The 25,022-nt window shown below is 40.9% G+C and overlaps 1 protein-coding gene across 12 annotated transcripts in view; it reads left to right on the top strand.

Annotated features, from left to right (window-relative positions):
* Nucleotides 1–25,022, top strand: part of LOC118649389 (A-kinase anchor protein 10, mitochondrial) — a 226,142-nt gene that overhangs the window by 37,840 nt on the left and 163,280 nt on the right. For all 12 annotated transcript variants that reach the window (XR_004965634.1, XR_004965633.1, XR_004965635.1 and 9 more), the window contains exons 5-8: nucleotides 7,154–7,252; nucleotides 17,865–17,949; nucleotides 19,018–19,141; nucleotides 20,476–20,612. Coding sequence is in view for 6 of the 12 variants with exons in the window: in XM_036296394.1 (XP_036152287.1) it covers nucleotides 7,154–7,252; nucleotides 17,865–17,949; nucleotides 19,018–19,141; nucleotides 20,476–20,612 (445 nt within the window). In the remaining 6 variants the exon portion in view is untranslated. The remainder of the gene's footprint in view (nucleotides 1–7,153; nucleotides 7,253–17,864; nucleotides 17,950–19,017; nucleotides 19,142–20,475; nucleotides 20,613–25,022) is intronic.

Raw genomic sequence — 25,022 nt, 5'->3', positions numbered from 1 at the left:
AAAAACCATGGGTGGAGTAGCTGAATGGATAAGAAAACAATACCCATATATATGTGCTGTCTATAGGAGACCTACCTCAGAACAAAAGACACACACACACAGATTGAAAGTAAAGGGATGAAAAAAGATATTTCAAATAAATGATAAAGGAAAAAGAAGTTGGGGTACAAATACATCAGACATAATAGGCTTTAAAACAAAGGAAATATTAAGAGATAAGGACACTACATAATGACAAAGCAAGCAATGCAACAAGAGAATATAACTTGTAAATATTTATGCACCCAGTATATGAGCACCTAAATATATAAAGCAAGTCTTGGACATGAAGGGAGAGATCAACAATAATACAGTCATAGTAGGAGATTTTAACACCCCATTGACATCAGTGGATTTTAACACCCCATTTACAGGCAGAAAATCAAGGAAACCCTTAAATGACTTACTAGGCCAGATGTATTTAATTGACATTTTTAGAGCATCCACCCCAAAGTAGCAGAATATACATTCTTTGCAAGTGTACATGAGACTTTTTCCAAAATAGACCACATATTAGGCCACAAAACAAATCTTCTAAACTTAAGATTAAAATCATATCAAGCATGTTCTCTGACCATAATAGTATGAATTTAGAAATAGGTTACAAGAAAAAAACCTGAAAAACACACAAACACATGAAGTATAAATAACGTTATTGAACAATGAATGGCTCAACAATTAGATCAAGAAACAAATCAAAAGATACCTTGAGACAAAGCAAAATAAAACCACTGCAACCCCAAATTGATGGGCCTCAGCAAAAGCAGTTCTAAGAGTGAAATTCATAGCATTACAGAAATAAAAAAAAGTCAGATAATCTTACCAAATGAACCAGAAAAAACAACAAAGTGCAAAATGAGTATAAGAAAGGAAATAATAAAGATCAGAGTGAAATAAATTAGAGTCTAACAAAAATGATATAAAATATCAATGAAATCAAAGAGCTGTTTCCTTGAAAAGATAAACAAGATTGATAAACTTTTCATCAGACTCATCAAAGGAAAAAAAGAGGATTCAAATAAATGATACCAGAAATGAAAGAGAAGTAACACCTGATATTTTGGAAACACAAAGGATTAGCCTATATAATAAAAAGCTAATATGCAAATCAACCAAATCAGTTGCTATGATGCGCATTGACCACCAGAGGGTAGATGCTCAACACAGGAACTGCCCCCTGGTGGTCAGTGGGCTCCCACATGGCGAGCGCCGCTCAGCCAGAAGCCTTGAGCTGGGCTCACAGCTGGCAAGTGTAGTGGCAGTGGCGGGAGCCTCTCCCACCTCCATGGCAGCACTACAATGTCTGACTGATGGGCTTAGCTCCCCATGGGGAGCGGGCCTAAGCTCGTCAGTCAGACATCCCCCGAGGGCTCCTGGACTGTGAGAGGGTGCAGGCCAGGCTGAGGGAACCCCCTGAGTGCATGAATTTTGTGCACCGGGCCTCTAGTAAGAAAATGATGTTAATCATTTTCTGTGGCCAAGTGGCTCAGTTGGTTGGAGCGTCGTCTGGTACACCAAAAAGTTAAGGGTTCAGTTCTCAGTTGGGTCATGTATGTGAGGCAGCTGGTTGGTGCTACTCTCTCACATTGTTGTTTCTCTCCCACTTTCTTCCTTTCTCTCTGAAAATCAATTTCAAAACGTATCCATGGGTGATAATTATTTTAGAAGTGTGGCAAATTAAAAAATAGGAAATATGATGACAAATTGAATAATCTGGAGGAAATGAATAAAGTTCCAGAAGCATACAATCTTCTGAGTCAAGAAGAAGCAGAAAATCTGTAGAGCAGTAATAAAATAAAAACTGTCCTGGACCAGTTGGCTTCACAAGTGAATTTCACTAAACTTTCAAAGAACCTATTCTCAAACTATTACAAAAACTCAATAGGAGGGAAGACTCCCAAGTTTATTTTACGAGAGCAACAGTAAAGAAAAAAGATACAGAAAGAAATTTATAAACCAATGTCCCTGTTGATCATAGATGCAAATATCTTCAACAAAATATTAGCACACTGAATTCAGCAATATATTAAGAAATGCATACAGCATGATCAAGTAGGATTTATTCTTGGGATGCAAAGTTGGTACAATATTTGCAAATCAATTACATGAAATGTTGAAAGGTATTCCAGTGGTTCTGAATGATGGTTGTTCTAGTCTTGGTCCTGGCCAGTGGACGGGTCATAGTTTAGTTCTCAAACCCTTGGAGAATGATCGATATTATAGTCAGGTTCATGTGTGCTCAGCTCAGGGGTGAGCTCAAGAGATCACACACAACTTTTTAAGCTTTCATGAACTCCCTCCTTTCTGTGATTTGACATTTTTTGTTGTTGTTCCTAAGGACACCACCTTCCTGGTGGTTTGGCTGGAAAGCTAGGGCTTTTGTTTCCTTATACTTCAACACATTTTCACAACTATGTCAGCCTCTTTGGCCAAACTGCAAGTGTGTAAAGGATAAAAGAAATGGGGATTCTCCTCTTTCTACTTGGAACTAAATTTTTTCTGTCAAAGAATAAGGTTTTGAGAGCTTTGGGAGCTGCCTGGGCTGCTGTCATTGGCTCCATTGCTACACTGGTATTGTTTGGGGCCAAAAAGCCCAAGGGATTGACTTCCTCCACTCTCCTTACCCATAGGAGCCCCCTTTCCTGCTCCTTAGACCAGAAACGGAAGGCTTCTCTGGAGCTTTTTCTTGGTGCATCTGGGCGCCACTTTAACTTTTGAGTCCAGACTGGAGACACTGGGAAACTTGCCTCCAGTATGGCGGTACTTCGAGTTCTGGTTTCCATTTTCCATCTGCCTGGTGCCATTTATGTGTTCAGATTCTCATAGACATTTCTCCAGTGTTTTTAGTTGCATTCTGTGGGAGAAATGGAGTGGAGCGTGCTTATTTCATCTTGCGCTACTTTGTATTTCAAATCAAATCAAAGGATAATTTTTTTTATATGGATTTGCATTTTTCACCTGAGAAATCAAATACATTAGATAGATGCTGGTTTAATGCTTGCCTCTAGTGGTTCCTATTTTTATTGTATTAAAACCTTGAGCTATAGAAGGTGGCCATATATTAACATCTCATATTTATTCTTAAGCCTTTTCTGGAGCCTAGAAATTCCTAATTTTCTCTTGGTTCCAGCTCTCATTTTTAATAAAGAATAGAAAGTCTCTTTTTAAAAAAAATATATTTTATTGATTTCAGAGAGGAAGGGAGAGAGAGATAGAAACATCAATGATGAGAGAGACTCATTGATTGGCTGCTTCCTGCATGCCCCCTACTGGGGATCAAGCCCACAACCCAGGCATGTGCCCTGACTGGAATTGAACCCAGGACCCTTCAGTCCGCAGGTCAATGCTCTCTCCACTGAGCCAAACCAGCTAGGGCGAAAGTCACTTTCTTGAATAAACCTTTTTATATTTGCACATATCACTCAGTTGGCCTTGGGTTTTCTGAATTTGTCCTTGTAACTTCTTTTACCAGTGAAGGGATTTGTAATGACCTACTGTTTTTGTAACTGAAGATCAATACTAAGAACTCAAAAGCAGTGTATAGTTTCATTTGAGTAACTTCTTTAGGATATACTGATGTTTTATACTTCCTTTAAATAGATGCTACGTTTTAGGATATTCATTCATTGTAGGAGAGGTTAACAAAATAATTTCTTCTGAGCTGAGTTGACTTTTCAGAAATGTATTGATTTTGTATTTTGCTAATACACATTCTCCTTAATGGCCACTTATTTGGCTGACTAATGTATGGTCGTTAGGAATACGCTTGCATGCTCCTTGTGCTGGAGCTTCATTTCCTTAGTTATCTTCTCTACTTTAAGTTGTCTTTATCATAAGACATCTTCCGTCTGACTACAAAAAAATTCCTGACCTCAGGTTTTTTTGTTTTGTTTTGTTTTTGTTTTCATAAAGATGCTGCTAATAGACCCTGGCCAGGTAGCTCAGTTTTTTGAGAGCACTGTCCTGATACACCAAAGTTGTGGGATCAAAACTTGGTCAGGGCACATACAAGAATCAACCAATGAATACATAAGTAATTGGAACAACAAATCAATGTTTTATCTCTCTGTAAAAATCAGTAATTAGCCGTAACTGGTTTGGCTCAGTGGATAGAGCATTGGCCCAGGTTTGATTCCAGTCAGGGTCACATGCCTGGGTTGTGGGCTTGATCCCCAGTAGGGGGCATGCAGGAAACAGCTGATCAATGATTCTCTCTCATCATTGATGTTTCTATCTCTCTCTCCCTTCCTCTCTGAAATCAATAAAAATATTTTTTTAAAAAAAGAAATTTTCTATTCTTTATTAAAAATGATTAAACTTGATTCTCTCTCATCATTGATGTTTCTGTCTCTTTCTCCTCTCCCTCTCTGAAATATAAATAAATAAATAATTCAATGAGTAAACATTTTTAAAAAGATACTGTTGCTAATAATTTAAAATAGAAAAAATGTAATATATGAGGTAAATTTAATCTTTCAATAGATATTTTTGGTAAGTTTATTCTTTCAACAAATATTTATTAAGCACCTATTATGTAATACCAGATACCAAGGGTGCAAAAATAAATGAAATTTCACAGATTGGACATTCAGGAAAATTTTTGACCATTGCATGAAGTATAGTCCAAAGAACTTCTGGATCCAGAAAAAGGGTAGTGAAATCTCGTTCTGTGTTTCTGAAATAAAATATTTTATTTATGGATATTAAAATGTCTTTTAATGAATTTAATCCCCAGAAATGTGCTTAAAAAAAATGTAAAACTTTGTACCTAATCTTAGAGGAAAAGCTTTTAGTTTCTCACCACTGAGTATGATGTTAGCTGGGAGATTATATATGGCCTTTATTGTGTTATGGTAATTTCCTTCTAGTCCTAGTGTGTTGAGAGTTTTAAATTATGAAAAGAGTATTGCATTTTGTCACATGCTTTTTCTGTATCTGTTGAGTTGGTCATGTGATTCCTGTTTTTTTAAGATGTTTTATTGAAATTTTTAAGAGAGCAAGAGAGAGAGAAACATCAATGTGAGAGTGCAACATCAGTCATCTGCCTCCTGCACAACCCCCCCTACCGCGATTGAACCCACAACCTGGTTATGTGCCCTGACCAGGAATCAAACCTGTCTTTTGGTGTATGGGACGATGCTCAACCAACTGAGCCACACCAGCCAGGGTAGTAATAATCTGTTTTAAACTGATAACAACTTAACTTTAATCACATACAAAAACTCTATGCTTTTACTTCTCTCTGGTCCCCTCCTCACTCCAGCATTTTTTGACTCAAATAAATAATTTTAATGTTTTGTATATAAGTTTCTTTTCTATAAAAATAGGAATAAGCTATTCTGCTAACCCACAGGTTCTCAAAGTGTGGTTGCACACCTATAGAGGGTCCCTGAGACATTTTCAAGGGATCCATATGATCAAAATGATTTCTACAACAATTCTGTTATTTGTCTTTCAAAAAAATATTTTATTTATTTATTTACTTATCAATTTTGTACTGGTTGCCATGGTATTTGTTTTCTTTTTACATATATATATTATTTTATTGATTTCAGAGAGAAAGGGAGAGACAGACAGAAACATCAGTGATGATAGAGAATCATTGATTGGCTGCCTCCTGCACTTCCTCCCTCCTCCTCAGGGATCAAACCCACAACCCAGGCATGTGCCCTGACTGGGAATTGAACCGTGACCTCCTAGTCCATAGGGCAATACTCAACCACTTAGCCACGCCTGCCAGGTTGTCTTTTGACTCTGTTAACATTGGCAATAGTGGTGGGAAGGCAGCTGTGGGAAGACCTGCTGGCATTGAACCACATGTACTAGTGGTCACTGTGCTGCCACATACTCTTAGGAAAACGGAGTGCCACCTTCACTCACGGTGTCTTTGGAGAAGTAGATAATTTTATTAAACCTAAACCCTGTTTAATATGTGTGATGTGGGAAATATGCAGAAGCACTCTGCATACTGAAGCATACACTTGTGGTAAGGTAAAACACGTGTAGTTAGTTGTTTTTGTGAGTTAAAGTAGCTGCTTTTTAATGGAATACGATTTTTACTTGTAAGAATGACTATTGTCAAACAACAGTTATTCAGACTTGGATGTTTGGCAGACATTTTCTTGGGAATGAATGGAGTAAACTTGTTATTCAAGAAGAACAACTGACAGTATTTGTTGCCCAATGGTAAAAATTAAAGCTTTTTAAGTGAAAATTAGAATTTTGGAAAGTTTGTATTCACCGCTGTGTGCTTTGACAGCTTTGAAGAGTGTTCCAGCAAGATCATTGGTGATGCTAATGATGTGATTTCTTTTCTACCCTATATGATGCAATGTTTCAATATTTGGGAAATCTGCATAAGCCAGTAAACCAATATTTTCCAAAATATTTGGAAATATATGATGTTACAAAATTATGAGTAAAAGACCAGTGAATTTTAATATCTAGACATAAAACATAAACAAAAGCTCATTAGGGTCCTCAGTAATTTTTAAGATATCAAAGTCCTGAGAATATGAAGTTTGAGATTCATTGTTTTAACATTAAAGGGTTTTAAAGGTCAAATGAATGTAATATTCATGAATATTAAATCATTTGTAAAATATTTTAAATGTACATTTAGAAATAATTTTTGAGCTCCTGCTGTTATATTGCTGTGCAAATCCTTCAAGCTCAGACTTTGAAGAGACCTGGAAAGAGAACATGCATGCATCATTGCTATTGAGGAGCTTGTTCGCTTAGATGAGGAGTAGGGAATTCACATATAATTCCTGTGTTCCACAAACCAAATAGTGAAAAAGTGATAATATGATGAGGCTTGTTTTGTCCTAAATATACTTTTACTAGTATATATGCTTATATTTGTAATATATATGTATGCATATACACATACTTCTCTTTGGATCAAACCCGCAACTAAGGCATGTGCCCTGACCGAGAGAAGACCCATGACCTCTTGGATCATAGGTGCGTGTGTGTGTGTGTGTACACGTGCACGTGCACATGCATGTATGCTTGGGCTCACAGCAAACCTAAGCCCTGCTGTTCATGAATATAGTCCATTATTGTTCAAGTTGCGTTTTGGTTTTTGAAGTTTTCCCTTCTTCCCTTGCAGGTATAGAACAAGATGCAGTGAATACTTTTACCAAATATATATCTCCAGATGCTGCTAAACCAATACCTATTACAGAAGCAATGAGAAATGATATCATAGGTAAGCAGTGCTTAAAGTTACGGCCAAAAAAAAAGTTGCCTGTTTTTGGTTTTTGATTAAGAGAATTTTTTATGAACATGGAATGTAATATACCCTTCCTAGTTTGTTTTCAGATATCTGGCTGTAGCTCACTCACAAACTTTCTCTCATATGTTAGACCAAATTCTTAGACTTCGATTTGAATAACAACAGCAAGAACAATAATATCACACATTTATTGAGTATTTATTGTGTCCCAGACAATATTCTAAGTACTTCTCACAGATAAACTCATTTACTCTTCTAAAGACTCTTGCAGCCCTAGCCGGTTTGGCTCAGTGGATAGAGTATTGGCCTGCGGACTGAAGGGTCCTGGGTTCGATTCCTATCCGGGACACATGCCAGGGTTGCCACCTTGATCCCCAGTAGGGGGTGTGCAGGAGACTGCCAATCAATGATTCTCTCTCATCAATGATGTTTCTATCTCTCTCTCCCTCTCCCTTTTCTAAAATCAATAAAGATGTATTTTTTTTAAAAAGGAATCTTGCAGCATAAATATAGTTGTCCTATATAATAAAAGCCTAATATGCAAGTTGTCCCCTTGACTTGGAGTTCAATCGGGAGTTTGACCAGGGGGGAGGGGCCGGCTGGCCAACTGCCTGTGGTTCCTCCCCACAGCTGGCCTGGCCCAATTGGCCCCAATCGGGGTGAGCCAGCCAGACCCAACCCGTGCACGAATTTGTGCACTGGGCTTCTAGTTGTTTTATAAGTGAGGAAACTGAAGCATAGAGGGTAAGTAGTTTTCCTAACTTAGTAGAGCTCAGACATGGTAGCGGGATTTGAAACCAGACCCTCACATGTTAAGTAGTATGGTCTTGGCAGTGTTTTTCAAACTGTGTATTGCGATCAATCTCTATGTCCTCATCCCATTGCCAAAAAAAAAATACTAGAATAGAAAAATCAAAATCCTTCATTATAGTATGGCTAAAATAACATCATTTCAGGAAATTATTTCCATTATGTGTGTGTGTGTGTGTGTGTGTGTGTGTGTGTGTACTGAGCCACATAAATATGTTGCTCTGTAAACCATAGTAAAAAAAAAAGTTTGGAAGCCTTACTGTGTTGCATTAGCAAGGCTTAGATGTACTTGTAATCACAGACAAAAGTGGTTCATTTATTCGTTGAACAAATATATTCCCATCAAGTCCTAGTAGTAAGTTTTGTATATTTTTTTTATTTTATTGATTTTTTACAGAGAGGAAGGGAGAGGGACAGAGAGTTAGAAACATCAATGAGAGCGAAACATTGATCAGCTGCCTCCTGCACACCCCCTACTGGGATATGCCTGCAACAAGGTACATGCCCTTGACCGGAATTGAACCCGGGGCCCTTTAGTCCACAGGCCAACGCTCTATCCACTGAGCCAAACCGGTCAGGGCCAAGTTTTGTATTTTTATTACCAAAAATTGTACTTGTGATTTATGAAATAGAGCATGTTATTCTGTTCCTAGCAGATTCTTCCCAGTGTGAGGTTCTTTCAGTCTTTACTGTAGGTCCTTTGCACTCACTCATTTTTGAAGACAGCAACATGTCCTCCAGTCGCAGCTGTGGCTCTTACTTGGCCTACCATACTTTCTAGTGAACAACTTTTGGCTATTTTGGGGTCCATCAAATGCCTGCATTGTTTTCCCACACAGATTCCTCTAACACAGGTCTTAATGACTCTTGGCGATCTGTCCTTATCTGCTTATATTTTGGGATTTTCCACCCAGTTTTATTGCAGAGTTGTCATGGCATTTTGGTTTTTCTGTGTAGTTCCTTTGTCTATTTTTATGTAGGAATTGTTGCTCCCATCTTCCAGACTTCCCTAGACTGACTTTTTCTAATAATACAACTGGGGTGTCTTACCTGATTAGAATTTGACTGTGTAAGGGATTGGTTGTTTGTACCAGTTGATAACCAGGCTGGGATAGGGAGAAAAGGAAGGAGTTTTGAGCCGAGTAAAACATTTGAAATGAAATGTCATTGCAATTCTAATTTTCCTTCTCTTAAACTTTATCAAATTAATGATGTTTCCATCCAGTGTCTGTTATGCATTTTTAGATGTTAATTACATATATATCTTTATAGAGCAGTCACTTTTACTTTTTGAAATTCATTCTTCTGAATCCTGTCCTAATTATTTGTCTCCTGTTTCAGGTGGAATATTTTAATATAGCTGTATTTTAAGTTATCATTTGAAGAGTCCCCACTTTAGCTATTATTATTCTGTGTTGCACCAGCCTAATTTTATTGTAAATGTTAACAGTGGGTTTTTGATGTTGCTATCTAATTACTCTGTCTTTATGTGGGGATTCAGAATAACACCAAAACTATACTACCACAGCCTCTTCCGTTTTCCACAAATCCTTGAAGTTGTCAAATATTTTTATTATTTTGTTATTTTCACCTGAAGATATTTTTTCCATTGCTTTTCAGAGAGTGGAGGGGAAAGGGAGAGACACGACTGGTTGCCTCCCGCACAAGCTTCAATGGGAAGGAGTGGGAGTGGGTAGTGAACCCGCAACCCAGGTACGTGTTTTTGATCGATAATTGAACCCCCAACCTTTCAGTGCACAGGCTGACACTCTAACCACTGAGCAACACTAACCAGGCAAGTTGTAGAATTTTAAAAAAACTTTGAAGGTACAGCTGACAGAATTTGCTATTAGTTTGGAAGTGAGTGGTGTGAGAGGAAAGAACGAATCAAGCATGACTGAGTACCTGGGAGAGTGGAGTTGCCATTTATAAGATGTGGGGAAAATCAGGAGTTTGGGTTTTAGACATCCAAATGGCAGTTGGACATCAGCATTAGGAGTTCATGAGAGAGGTCCAGGTTGTGGAGATTTATGTTTGAAAATATCAGCATAAATGGGTTCAGAGTCATGAAACTGGATTACCATCGTACTGAGTGTAATGAGTGAAGACAAGAGGTCTAAGGACCCAATTCTGGGACAGGCGTAACATTTAGAGTCTGTGAGATGAAGAAGAACTAGCAAAGTGACTAGCCATTAGTATCAAGAGAGAAGTTTTTCCTGGAAGTCAAGTGAAAAATGTTCCTGGGAAAAAGGGAGTGATCAAAGGTATTAAATCGTGCTGATAAGTTAAGTAAGATGAATAGTGGGAATGGAATGGATTTGGCAACCCTATGGGCAACTGGGCCCCTAGTCAGCTTAATTAGAATGGACCTTTGGAGGATCTTAAAGAATGGAAGGAAGAATGAAGACAGCAAAGATGGGCAACTCTTATGAGGCATTTTGCTTTAAAGATGAGCTGAAAGGGATGTTAAGCCAAGGAACAATGGTTTTTGTTTTTTATTTTTAAGGTGATGTGTTATAAACATACTAGAGGCCCGGTGCACAAAATTCGTGGGGGGGGGGGGTCCCATAGCTTGGCCTGCACCCACTCTAATCCAGGACCCCTCGGGGGATGTCCAACTGCCTCTTGCAATCCAGGACCACTGGCTCCTAACCACTTGCCTGCCTGCCTGCCTGCCTGCCTGCTCACCTGCTCACCTGCTCGCCCCTAACCACCTCTGCCTGCCTGTCTGATTGCCCCTAATTGCTCCCCTACTGGCCTGATTGCCCCTAACTGCTCCCCTGCTGCCCTAATCGCTCCTAACTGCCTCTTCCTTGCCCCACACCTGGGACCCAGGATTCCCTCCTCTGGCCAGTCACAGGCACCCGGGACCCAAGCTTCCCTCCCTCTGGCTGGCCGCAGGCACCCAGGACCCGGACTGGCTTCACCTGGGCCGGCTGCAGCTGCAGGGAACTATGGGCGGGCGGCTTGTTCCTCTCCTGGGCCGCAGCTTGACTGGTCCCCATTCCTCTCTCCCGTGTTGAGTGTCTGAGCTGTTACAGTGTGATGACCATTTGCATATTAGCTCTTTATTATATAGGAGGAGTATAAGTTGTATGATAGCATACAAACAAGTGTAGACTATATATATCGCTGGTGAGAATAAGGCAATAACGAAGAACATTTTGATGTAAGAGAAAAGGGGGACAGTTGCTGTAGGAAAGAAGTCTTGAAAAAGCAAAAGAGGATGAGGTCCAGTGCTCAAATAGTTACTCAGATAGGAGTGAGGACAGTATATCTGTAGTAACAGGACAAATGGGTAGAGGTGCAGGTTGGTTGATAGATGTGGTGAGAAGTAATAGAAATAATTTTCTGATTGCTTCTGTTTTCTTAGTGAAGTAGGAAGCAAAGTCATCAACAAAGAGAATAGGGGAAGAGGTGTTAAGACATTCCAGGAGAGAGGGTAAGATGTGCCCTGTATTGTCTAGGACCGTGGTCGGCAAACTGCGGCTCGCGAGCCACATGCGGCTCTTTGGCCCCTTGAGTGTGGCTATTCCTAAGCCTTAGGAGTACCTTAATTAAGTTAATAACAATGTACCCACCTATATAGTTTAAGTTTAAAAAATTTGGCTCTTAAAAGAAATTTCAATCGTTGTACTGTTGATATTTGACTCTGTTGACTAATGAGTTTGCCAACCACTGGGCTAGGAGAATATGAGAGTAAATGGACCAGGAAACTGTAGTACAATCATTGGTTTCATTAAGGCCCCACTGAGGTCATGAACTTAAAGTGAAACCAGCCATCATGGTTGTATGAGTTTTTTTAGCCATGTTTAATAGCTAATCAGCCCTAACCGGTTTGGCTCAGTGGATAGAGCGTCGGCCTGCGGACTGAAGGGTCCCACGTTCAATTCCGGTCAAGGGCATGTACCTTGGTTGTGAGCACATCCCCAGTAGGAGGTGTGCAGGAGGCAGCTGATCGATGTTTCTCTCTCATCGATGTTTCTAACTTTATCCCTCTCCCTTCTTCTCTGTAAAAAATCAATAAAGTATATTTTTAAAAAAATAGCTAATCAGGTTATTGATGTGCCACAGTTTATTTAGGCAGTTCCTAATGATAGCATATTTTATGTTTTTAAATTTCAATTGAATAACATTTTGATAAACTTTTTATTGAATTTGTTGGGGTGACATTGGTTAGTAAAATTATATAGGTTTCAGGTGCACAATTCTACAACACATCTGCATTTTGTATTATGTGTTCACCACCCCAAGTCAAGTATCCTTCATCACCATTTATCTGCCCAATGCCCTCTTCTGCCTCCCCCATCCTCCTTTCCCTCTGGTAATCACTATGCTGTTGTCTGTGTCTATGAGGGTTGTGTTTTGTGGGGTTTTTTTTCTTAATACCTTCATGTTTTTCAGCCAGCCCTGCAACCCTCTCCCCTCTGACAGCTGTCAGTCTTTTCTCTGTCTATGAGTCTGTTTCTGTTTTGTCCATCAGTTTATTTTGTTCATTAGATTCCACATTTGAGTGAAATCATATGGTACTTGTCTTTCTCTGACTGGCTTATTTCACTTAGCATAATGCTCTCCAGGTCCATCCATGCTGTCACAAAGAGTAAGATTTCTTTTTTTTTTAACAGACAATTATTGTTCCATTGTGTAAATATACCACAGCTTTTACCCATTCATTCACTGCTAGACACTTGGGCTGCTTCCCGAACTTGGCTATTGTAAATAATGATGCAATAAACAAAGGGTTGCATATAATCTTTCAAATTAGTGTTTTGGATTTCTTCGGGTATATTCCCAGAAGTAGAATTGCTGTGTCATAGGCAATTCCGTGTTTAATTTTTTGAGTTATCTCCACACAGTGTTTACTGTGGGTACACCAGTTGGCATTCCCAACAGTGCACAAGTGTTCCCTTTTCTCCACATCTTCACCAACACTTGTTTTTGTTGATTTATTGATGAAGGCATTCTGCCCAATGGGAGGTGATATCTCATTGTAGTTTTAATTTGCATTTCTCTGATGATTAGTGACATTGAGTATCTTTTCATATGTCTATTGGTCATTTGTGTATCCTCTTTCTTTTTTTAATCTTTATTGTTTAAGGTATTATAGATGTCCCCATTTTTCCCCCCAGTGTCTCTCTCCACCTGGTTCCTGTCCCATCCCAGGCCTTCACCACCCTATTGTCTGTGTCCTTGGGTAATGCATTTATGCATATAAGCTCTTTGGTTATTCTCTCCCCACCCTTCTACCCTTTGAGATTCATTAATCTGTTCCATGTTTCCATACCTCTGGTTCTGTTTCATTCATCCATTGATTTTGTTCATTAGGTTCCTTGTTTGTTTATTTTGACTTTTAGATTCAATTGTTGATAGATATGTATTTATTGCCATTTTATTGTTCATATTTCTTCCTCTTCCTCTTCTTGCTCTTCTTGCTCTTAAACATTTCATGTAATACTCTTTTGGTGATGATAAACTCTTTTAGCTTTTTCTTGTCTGTGAAGCTCTTTATCTGACCTTCAATTCTAAATAATAGCTTTGCTGGGTAGAGAAATCTTGGTTGTAGGTCTTTGGTCTTTGCTTTTCATCACTTTGAATATTTCTTTTTTTTTTTTTTTTTAATATATTTTATTGATTTCTTACAGAGAGGAAGAGAGAGAGATAGAGAGTTAGAAACATCGATGAGAGAGAAACATCGATCAGCTGCCTCCTGCACACCCCCTGGGGATGTGCCCGCAACCCAGGCACATGCCCCTGACCGGAATCGAACCTGGGACCTTTCAGTCTGCAGGCCGACGCTCTATCCACTGAGCCAAACCGGTCTCGGCCACTTTGAATATTTCTTGCCACTCCTTTCTGGCCTGCAAAGTTTCTGTTGGAAATCAGCTGACAGTAGTGTGGGTGCTCCCTTGTAGGTAACTGAACTGCTTTTCTCTTGCGGCTTTTAAGATTCTCTCTTTGTCTTTAACCCTTGGCATTTTCATTGTAATGTGTCTTGATGTAGGCCTCTTTGGGTTCCTCTTGTTTGGAACTCTCTGGGCTTGTAAGTCTATTTCTTTCACCAGGTAGGGAAAGTTTTCTGTCATTCATTCTTTTTTTATTTTTTTAATCTCTCACTTTTTTAAAAAAAAAAATTTTTTTTAAATATATTTTATTGATTTTTTACAGAGAGGAAGGTAGAGAGATAGAGAGTTAGAAACATTGATGAGAGAGAAACATCGATCAGCTGCCTCCTGCACATCTCCCACTGGGGACATGCCCGCAACCCAGGCACATGCCCTTGACTGGAATTGAACCTGGGACCTTTCAGTCTGCAGGCCGACGCTCTATCCACTGAGCCAAACCAGTCCCGGCATTTTTTTTTTTAATATATTGATTTCAGAGAGGGAGGGAGGGAGATAGAAACATCAGTGATGAGCGAGAATCATCGATCAACTGCCTCCTGCACACCTCACATTGGGAATCGAGTCTGCAGCCTGAACATGTGCCCTGACTGGGAATCAAACCGTGAACTCCTGGTTCATAGGTCAATGCTCAACTACTGAGCCACGCCGGCCAGGCTCAGTATTTCTTCAAATAGGTTTTTAATATCTTGCTCTCTTTCTTCTCTTTCTGGTACCCCCATAATGTGAAAGTTGGTACACTTGAAGTTGTCCCAGAGGCTTCTTACACTATCTTTATATTTTTGGATTCTTTTTTCTTTTTGTTCTTCTGGTTGGGTGTTTTTACTTCCTCATATTCCAAATAGTTGATTTCATTCTCAGAATCCTCTGCTCTACTGTTTAATCCCTGTAAATTATTCTTTATTTCAGTTGGTGTAAGCTTACTTTCTCACTGGTCCTTTTTCATTCATGTCTTTTATTCTCTCACTAAGTCCCTTGAAGCTCTCATTAAGATCCTTGAGCAACCTTAAAACCATTGTTTTGATCTCTGTATCCAGTATTTTGCTTGCTTCCATTTCATTTATTCCTCTTTCTGGAGATTTCTTCTGTTCTTTCATTTGTGACATATTTCTTTGTCTCCACGTTTTGGCTGATTCCCCATGTTTGTTTCTACATATTAGATCAGCAGCTGTATCTCCTGGAATTAGTCGAGTGGCCTTGTGCAATAGGTGTCCTGTAGGGCCCAGTGGTACAGCCTCTCTAGTCACCTGAGCTAGGCACTCTAGGTTTGCCCCTGTGTGGGCTGTGTGCACAGTCTTGTTGTAGTTGATCCTTGATTGCTGTTGGTGTCACTGGGAGGAATTGACCTCCAGGCCAATTGGCTGTGAGGACCAGCTGCAACTACAGTGGGAGAGCTGCTGTGCAGCAGACAACCCTTTGGAGCAGGACTTGCTTCAGTGGGGCTTTGGTGTTCACTGAGTCTGCCCTGTGAGTGTGTTGCTGTGGATGTGTAGAGTTGCAATCTGCTATGGTCTGAAGCTGTCCACTGGGTTCATTGGCTCTAGGGCCTGCTGGGAGGTGCAAAATCAACCACTGCCTGGGGCTACCTTGCAAGAGCTACCCAGCGATCTGCAGGTGGCTGCTACTTGTATTGGGTTTGAAAGTGCCTGGGTGAGGCCCAGCTGTGAAGCAAGGCAGGCTGGTGCTAGTGCTGGGTCTTGGGCCTGCTGATGCCAGCTGCTGCTTGTTTAAGAGATTTTAGAAAAGTCTGAAGCCTGAGCCAGGACAGGCCATTCATATGGAAGCTGCAGACAGTTTGGGTGGGGCTGCAAGTTGGATGTGGCAGGGTCTCAGGGAATCAGGGCAGAACAAAACAGCGTGGCCATGCTGATGGGAACTCAGATATGGCTGCCAGTCAGCTCTGTGACGAGGGAGGTGCCAGCACAGGAACAATGACCCCCATGAGCACCCCTGTCTGAAAAAAAGCCACTCCCAAGTTCCTGCTCCCATCCCAACAACCCAGTTCCTCCCTATATTTCCCTGGTTCCCCCAATGCTGGCACCTGGTGATGAAGCTCAAAGCAAGCAGGACAGTGTAACATCGTGTATGAGCCTTTAAGAGGAACTGCCTAGATCTCCAGCAGCCTCCATGTTACTCAGCCACAATCCTTGCTGGATTTTACAACCAGAGTTATGGGGACTTCTCTTCCCAGCTCTAGAACCCTGGGCTGGAGGTCTGGTGTGGGGCTGGGACCTCTTGCTTCTCACAGGAGGCCTCCACAGCGGTGATATCCCTCTGATTAAAAACATGCCACACGTGGGTGTTGGCCCAGCTGCTTCCGTGCCTCCACCCCTCCTTCCAGTCTCTATGTACTTCCATCTTTACCTCTCACATTGTAGGACTTCCATTCAGCCAGCTTTCAGGCAGTTTTGAATGATGGTATTTCCTTATTTTTGTTGTAATTTCAATGTGGTTGTCTGAAGATGCGAGTACTGGCATTTACCTGCTCACCATCTTGGTTCTCTGTATATCCTCTTTGGAGAAGTGTACAGTGGGGCCTTGACTTATGAGTTTAATTCGTTCCGAGACCGAGCTCGTTAACTCAAATTACTCTAGCAACTCAATGCAGAAAATCGGCTGAGAGACAGCTGGTATCTCAAAAAACTCATTAGTTGGGACACTCGTAAGTCAAGGCCCCACTGTATTCCAGTCCTTTGCCCATTTTTAATTGGATTGTTTGGTTTTTGGTTTTGAGTTTTATAAGTTCTTTATAAATTGTGGATATTAACCCCTTATCAGAAGTATCATTGGTGAATATGGTATGTTCTCCCACTCAGTGGGTTGTCTTTTTATTTTGTTGGTGGTTTCCTTTACTGTTTAAAAACTTTTTAGTTTGATGTAGTCCCATTTGTTTATTAATAAACTTTTTTTGTAGATAAATCTTTCCACAAATCCATAATTTTGTGTTACAGTTCTAAAAATGAAATTGCTGATTGGAAGGGTATGTTCATTTTTAAAGCTTATACTAGAAATTGTCAAATGGCCTTCCAGAAATACACACCAGTTTATATTCCCACTAGCACTGGTGTTCCTTTTCGCATGCCTTTGCTAAAACATATGTATGTAAGCAACTAAACATATGGATTGTTAAAACACTTTTGTGCCTTTTTCCTAGACAAGAGTTGGAGTGCCTTCTTACTTTAATCCAGCCGTGGGCAAATTATGGCCCGCGGGCCGGATCCGGCCCATTTGAAATGAATAAAACTAAAAAAAAAAAAATACCGCATCCTTTTATGTAATGATGTTTACTTTGAATTTATATTAGTTCACACAAACACTCTATCCATGCTTTTGTTCCGGCCTTTCCGGTCCAGTTTAAGAACCCATTGTGGCCCTCGAGTCAAAAAGTTTGCCCACCCCTGCTTTAATCTGTAACTATATTTAATTACTAGTGTGCATCCATATCTTTCCATATTGGCCCTGTTATATTTGTTCTTTGCGAATTGTCTTTTCATGTCCTTTGCTCAGTTTTCCTTTTGAGATGTTTTTTATTAATTTTGTAAAAAAAAGTCTTGATATATGAGTGATACTGTTATACAGAGAAGAACCTGTTAAACATGCTGCAAATTTACCCCCTAATTTGCCTTTTAATTTTGTTTTGGGGGTGTTTTAATGTATAGAATTAAGCTTATGTTAAATCTTGGTTTCTGCTTTTGCATATGTACTAGTATATGCTTAGAAAGACCTCTACCTCAAGATCAGCTATTCACCTGTGTTTTCTCTTAGTTTCATATAAAACCTAATTTATATGCCTTTACACTCACTTCCTACTTTGATTCACAAATGTGTGCATTTGGATTTAATAGAAATTGAATTATTTACCATTTGTTTTACAGCAAAGATTTGTGGGGAAGATGGGCAGGTGGACCCCAACTGTTTTGTTCTGGCACAGTCCGTAGTCTTTAGTGCAATGGAGCAAGAGTAAGTTGATGTCGTACTTTCACATTTTGCATTCTTGAGAATTTGGGTTTAGTGTTGGAATGGGCTTCACACAACTAAAAACAAACTATCTTTGAGGATTTACGTATTTTGAATGTTTACAGGATCTTATAAGCATACTTTAATTGACTTTTTAAACAAGTACATTGTGAACTCGATTAAAAATAAAACAATTTTACTTCACTGATTTGTTGTTATTGATACAATTGGTATAAAAAGACTGTGAGGATTCCCTTAAAATCAGGAACAGAATTAAAGACACTCCTTGTAAAAATGTATTTTGTTTTACATGTAAATGACTAACAAGTTAACTTGGAAATGCAATGTAGAGTATTAGTTTGCCACAATTAGGTATTTAGGCTAATGGAATATTCTTGTATTCTTGTTTATTTTTATATTTTGTTTTATTTTAACATTTTTATTTTATTAAATTTATTGGCATGACATTGGTCAAAAAAATAAATATAAAAATAAAACCAATTTCATTTTTAATGTTAATACCTCCTAAGTTAAAATAATTTGTTTTTAATTCTAAAGTCATTTGGGGGTGATTGTGACTATTAGAATTGGTTTGTTTATTTAAACAATGCATGTCTTTAGATGGATATTCTAATTTGTTAGTGCATGCTTTAAGCTTAATGTATCCCGTAATACTAAATCCATATAGATTTGTTGAAACTGCCTCCAAAGGTTTTTTTTCTTTTTATTAATTACTGCTTCATACCCTTAAAAAGAACCTATATATTCATTTAGCATTTGTGAAAATGGTACTTTGTACAAGGAAGTTACAGCCTAATAGGAGAAAGAGGGCATGTTCTTTTGTTACTGTAACTTTTGTTACTGTATATTTGTCACGTGTGTTAAGTATCAGAGGGGAGCTACAGAGTCCGTCAGAAGTGGGGGACTCAGGAACAGCACCATGGGAAGGGAGGTAGTGTTGACCTAGGCTCTTAAGATAAAACAGGCACAATGTGGAAAGAGTGTATTTTTCCCTATTAAGTTCTTTCCCTTGGTCGTTCCCTCAAAGTGTCCCTTTTTGTCCATGTGCAGGCACTTTAGTGAGTTTCTGCGGAGTCACCATTTCTGTAAATACCAGATTGAAGTGCTGACCAGCGGAACTGTTTACCTGGCTGACATTCTCTTCTGTGAGTCAGCCCTCTTTTATTTCTCTGAGGTAAAGTCTGCGTTTCCTCTCATACTCTGTTAGAGCATTTCAGCCTCTAAACTGTAATGCTGGGGCCCTGTATATAGAAAATAACATAGCTGGATTTAAATAATTGTGTAATTGTTTTAAGGTGTATGTGGTGGCAAGAGAACTTTAATGACATATTAGTCAGATTAAAGAGAGACCATGAAAATGCAATGTAAAATAACTCTAATTTGGAAAAATCGAATTAAGAGAATGTATATTTTAAATTATTTGGAGTTGTTTTAAAATCACAGAGTTTGATACTTGATCCCAGTGTGCAAATATTTTCAGATCAGACTTCAGAAGAGAGAAAGAAAAGTCATAAATTTTTTCTTACTGTCATTACCTTTGCTTTAGCCACTTCATAGAATTGCCCAGGAAAGCATTTGCAAAAAGCAGTGAGTATATTAATGTCTTTGAGGCATACATTTTAGTGTAATTGTATTTGTAGGCTTCAGAAAATGAAATCTTTTGTTGCACAGTACATGACTATTAAGTAGAGATAAGAGGATCCCCAGTCTCACGAAGCAGTAACTGAAATACACACTTGCACCTATTCTATCTCTTCACAAGAATGATTTATTTTCCACTCCCTCTGTTTGCCACAGTTTAAGTGAGCTTTTTTTGTTTTGTTATTCCTCACCTGAGGATATTTTATCCATTGATTTTTAGAGAGAGTGGAAAGGAGGGGGTAGGGAGAGAGACAGGGAGAGAGAGAAGGAGGGAGAGCAACATCCATTTCAGAGAAACACATCAATTGGTTGTGCCCCCACCCCCCACCCCACCCTCGTGGGCCAGGGATCGAACCTGTCACCAGGTGGATTCCCTGACCGGGAATTGTATTTGTGACCCTCTGGTGCAAGGGCCAATGAATGCTCTGTCCATTGAGCACCACCGGCCGGGGCTAAGTCAGCATTTATTTAGGTTAATATGGCTGCATGGAGTTACAGAAATGATCAGGTATAAAAGATTTGGTCTGGTTACTTTACTCTTCGCATGTTTGCCAGTGAGGAACCACTGATGCACCTTTACTATAATTTTTACTCCAGTTCACTAACATTGCATCCAGCTGTGTACTAGTTGTGTTTTTGTTAGGTTTTTTTTTACCCCCTCTAAAAGAATGTTTTTAAACTTTTCTGTCTCAAATGACTGTACATTGCTGACTGGCATTACGGAACAAGTGGACCTGTTAGGGTTTTTTGTTGGTTTTGTTTTGTTAATTATATCCTATATATTAATAGTTAGGGTTTATAAATTAGGGATGGTAAGTGAAATCTGTTTATAGTCTCATTTTCCTCTTTTGTGTTTTTCCTTCCTAGTACATGGAAAAAGAAGATGCAGTGAATGTCTTGCAGTTCTGGTTGGCAGCAGATAACTTCCAGTCTCAGCTTGCTGCCAAGAAGGGCCAGTATGATGGACAGGAGGCACAAAACGATGCCATGATTTTATATGACAAGTGAGTTTTGTTTACTGAGGATTTGATATGCACTTCAGGAATAAAGATGCATACACTCAATCTCTGCTTCAAGGAACTCACAGGCAGCAGCATACAAGCTGCTTTTTATATGGTGTGTATCAAGTTTTGGAGGCTCTTAGAATAAAACTTTCTGCTAGAGAATAGGGGAGGTTTGTGTGTGGCAGGCAGGACAGTGATGTGTAGTTCAGGGAGGGTTCCACAGAAGAAAGATTTAAATTGGGTCCTGAAGAATGAATTGAATTTTGCTAGCCAGAGAAGGCAGACAAGAACATCCTGGGCAGAGGCATTGGCACAAGCTGTCATGGACATTTGCAAAATGTAGCACGTTCAAGAAACAAGTTTGGGTATTTGAAGTGTGGGTATGGAATATTAGAGAAAGATGCAAGTAATTAGAATATATTGTAAAGGGTCCTATAGATCTGTGTATGGATGTATCATAATTTCTGGTGCAAATCTGCTCGGCCAGTTTAACTATTCAGTGAGTAATAGCTCTTCATTAGTCTTCACTGAAAAGCAGAGGGTGGCATAGTCTTACAGTGAATGGAATTGAACCCATTAGGCAAGTGATAAAGCTGTGGCCAGCTTCACTGAACTTTTCTTATTCTGTAAAGAGAAGCAATGTGTTATTTGTATCCAGAAGCAAGTGCTCAGGATAACTTGAGGGTAGAGAAGACTTCATGGATGTCAGGGTTGGAAGGAGCTGGAGCACGTAGGTCCGTAGGACTTCCCCAGCAGCTGATTAAAGATGGGTTTCTCGTCCTCCTCTCTGAGATGCTGACTCAGCAGGTTTGAGGTGTGACCTAGGAAGTTTTCATTTTAGAAAACACCCCCGCTGATTCTGATGAATAGCCAGATTTTGCAGATAAGAAAGTTAAGGTCCAGAGAGGTAGTGACTTTCTCCAAGTCAAAGGGTAAGTTAGTGGCTGCACTTGGACTGGAATGCAATGCTTTGTGCTTGTGCAGTGTTATCCTATCTAATAAAAGAGAAACATGGTAATTAGCCGTACATCCGCTACCCTTCCCATTGGCTAATCAGGGCAATATGCAAATTAACTGCCAGCCAGCATGGCGGCCAGCAGCCAGGCAGCTTGAAGTTAACATGAGGCTTGCTTGCTTCAGTGACGGAGGAAACCAATGTTCCCCGCCTGCCTTGCTGGCCTCTGAGCTTGCAGTTTGAAACATTGTTACAAATATAGAAGCTAAACAAAACCCCAGAAACCTGCTTTCAGCCAGCTGGGATCTCAGAGCTGGAGTTGATACAGTGTTTTGATTATAGAACCCAAACAAACCAGATACCTGCTTTCAGCAGCAGAGGCCTCAGAGCTGGAGCCAGAACTAAAGCTGGCCCAGAATTAAAAAAAAGAAAAGAAAAAAAGGAGCAGTTGGGAGCTTCAGTCACCCGCCAGCCTGAAAACAGCCCTCAGCCCCTCACCCAGACTGGCCAGGCACCCCAGTGGGGACCCCCACCCTGAAGGGTGTGTGACCAGCTGCAAACAGCCATCATCCCCTCACCCAGGCTGGCCAGGCAACCCAGTGGGGACCCCCACCCTGATCCGGGACACCCTTCAGGGCAAACCAGCCGGCACCCACCCGTGCACCAGGCCTCTATCCTATGTAGTAAAAGGGTAATATGCCTCCCGGCACCGGGATCAGCGTGACGGGACAGCGCCCAAACCCCCTGATCACCCTGCAGCTCTGTGTGTGACAGGGGGCGGGGCCACAACCTCCCTATCAGCCCTGCTCTGTGCCTGTTAGGGGGGAGCTCCCCAACCCCCTGATCGCCCTGCAGCTCTGTGTGTGACAGGGTGCGGCACCCCAACTCCCCCCCCCCCCCCACAGGCCCTGCTCTGTGTGTGACGGGGTAGAGCCATAACCTCCCCATCGGCCCTGCCCTGAGTGTGAGAGTGGCGGCGCCCCAACCCCCTGATCAGCCCTGCTCTGTGGGTGATAGAGAGCGGCGCCCCAACCCCCTGATCCGCCCTGCTCTGTGTGTGACAGGGGGTGGTGCCCCAACTCCCCTATCGGCCCTACTCTGTGAGTGACGGGGGAGCTCCTCAACCCCCTGATCGGCCCTGCTCTGTGAGTGACGGGGGGAGCTCCCCAACCCCCTGATTCACCCTGCTCTGTGCGTGACAGGGTATGGAGCCCCAACCCCCCTGATGGGCCCTGCTCTGTGCGTAACGGGGTGGCGCCGCAACCTCCCCATCGACCCTGCCTTGAGTGTGACAGGGGGCAGTGCCCCAATCCCCCAATCGGCCCTACCCTGAGCATGACTGAGGGTGGCATCGAAACCTCCCGATCCGCCCTGCTCTGTGCATGACAGGGGGCGGCACCCCAGCTCCCCAATCAGCCCTGCTCTGAACCTGACCAAGGGCTGCACCTAGGGATTGAGCCTGCCCTCTACCACCCGGGAGCAGGCCTAAGCCAGCAGGTCGTTATCTCCCGAGGGGTCCCAGACTGCGAGAGGGCATAGGCCGGGCTGAGGGACCCCCCTTGCCCCCCAAGTGCACAAATTTTTGTGCACCGGGCCTCTAGTTTTAGTATATTTGTGGAAAATACTATGTAGGGAACTGTTACATGGTCATAGAAATGGCAGGTGTTTACATTTAGAAGCTTAATCTGGGGTGCCCCAAATTCAAATCATGGAGGAATATTTATGAACTTGTTATAAGACGAAAGACTCACTTTTTGTTAAGAAAACACTGATAACAAAAAAGAAGCGTTTTCTGTATGCTGGAGCGGGAGAGTGCACTAGCAAGTACTGGCTGGGACGCAGTCCCACATGGAGCAGAGACCCACTGGATCCCATTCTCACTCTAGGAGCCATTTCTAAATGAAGCTTACTGGTTCGTATCCCGCTGCACTGTCATTTTGGCAAGTTTGTTGGGCCAAATTTGACTTTACAGTCCCAATTTGTTTGGTTTATATCTTTTTTTTTTTTTTTTTTTTTTTGGTTTATATCTTATTTATGCATCATCGTAATCATGCCTCATCAGTCTTTCTGTATTTGTATTATAGACAGGAGTTAGACTCTCTAGAATGCTTGGAAGGGAACATAATAAGGTGTCCCCCAAAAAAGTGTACTCACTTGAACAGCTGGTAGCTCAATTTTGCAAATGAAAGGTATTTTAATAAACACTACCTTTATAATTATTCAAAGTGTGTGTGTACATTCTTTTGGGATACCCTATATATGTTTTTCTCCTTCAATGCTTTTATTTAGTATCCACTTTATAATCAGCTTACCAAAACACCAGTTGCATTATGTCCTGTTAAGTTAAAAATCTTTGAGTTATTGGCTCAGTTTGTTGGAGCATCGTCCTGTACACCCAAAGGTTGAGGGTTCAATTCCTGGTAGGGCACATACCTAGGTTGCAGGTTCCATCCCCAATCAGGGCGTGTGTGAGAGGCAGCAGATTGGTGTTTCTCTCTCACACACCCCCAGCCCCTCCCCCTGCCTTTCTTTCTCTCTGAAAATCAATAAAAACATATCCTTGGGTGAGGATTTTACAAAAGGCTTTGGCCTTATCCGGTTTTGCTCAGCTGATAGAGTGTCGGCCTGGGACTGAAGGGTCCCAGGTTCAATTCCGGTCAAGGGCATGTATCTCGGTTGCAGGTTGGGGGCATATGGGAGGCAGCCAGTTGATGTGTCTCTCTCACATCAGTGTCTCTCTCTGTCTCTCCCTCTCCCTTCCACCCTCGAAACATCAATGGAAAAAATATCCTCAGGTGAGGATTAAAAAAAATCTTTGAGCCCTGGCCAGTTACTCAGTGGTTAGTGTCAGTCCTTAGACCAAAGGGTTCAATCCCTGGCCCCACTCAGGGCACATGGGGAGGCAGCCAATGTGTCTCCCTCATCTCTCATCTCTCTCTCTCTCTCTCTGTCTCTCTCTCTCTTTCTCTCTCCTCCCTTCCACCACTCTGTCTGAAAATCAATGGGAAAAGTATTCTCAGGGGAAGATTTAAAAACAAGTCTTTGAGAATATTGATTACTACTTTTCGCTTGTATACCAGACCACCAGCAAGTCCTATTATTCTATCCAAATACATCAAATACATCCACTTTACCCTCAGTACTATTCGGTTTGAATTCCTATATGTAAATTATGTATGCCTCCTAGTTACAATGGTGTGTTCTCATTGAATCCTGTGTAGGGATTTTTTTCTGCTGTTTCTAGAAGAAATGACAGTGTTTTACCCTCTTTCAATCCATTTCTTTCTATGAGTTGCTGAACAGAGAATAGGTTCCCATTAAATATGTGTGACTGATTGATTTCTTTACCTCAGTTGTAGCCTGGTCCTTGAAAATCTTAAACAAGAAGTTAGTATGATGAAAAGCAGATAGGGAGGTAGCAAGTTGACTCAGAGATCTTTGGGGAATGGGGGGAA

Source organism: Myotis myotis, unplaced genomic scaffold (genome assembly GCF_014108235.1).
Source record: "Myotis myotis isolate mMyoMyo1 unplaced genomic scaffold, mMyoMyo1.p scaffold_m19_p_29, whole genome shotgun sequence".
Lineage (NCBI taxonomy): Eukaryota > Metazoa > Chordata > Mammalia > Chiroptera > Vespertilionidae > Myotis > Myotis myotis.
This window is presented reverse-complemented; position numbering and strand designations above follow the sequence as displayed.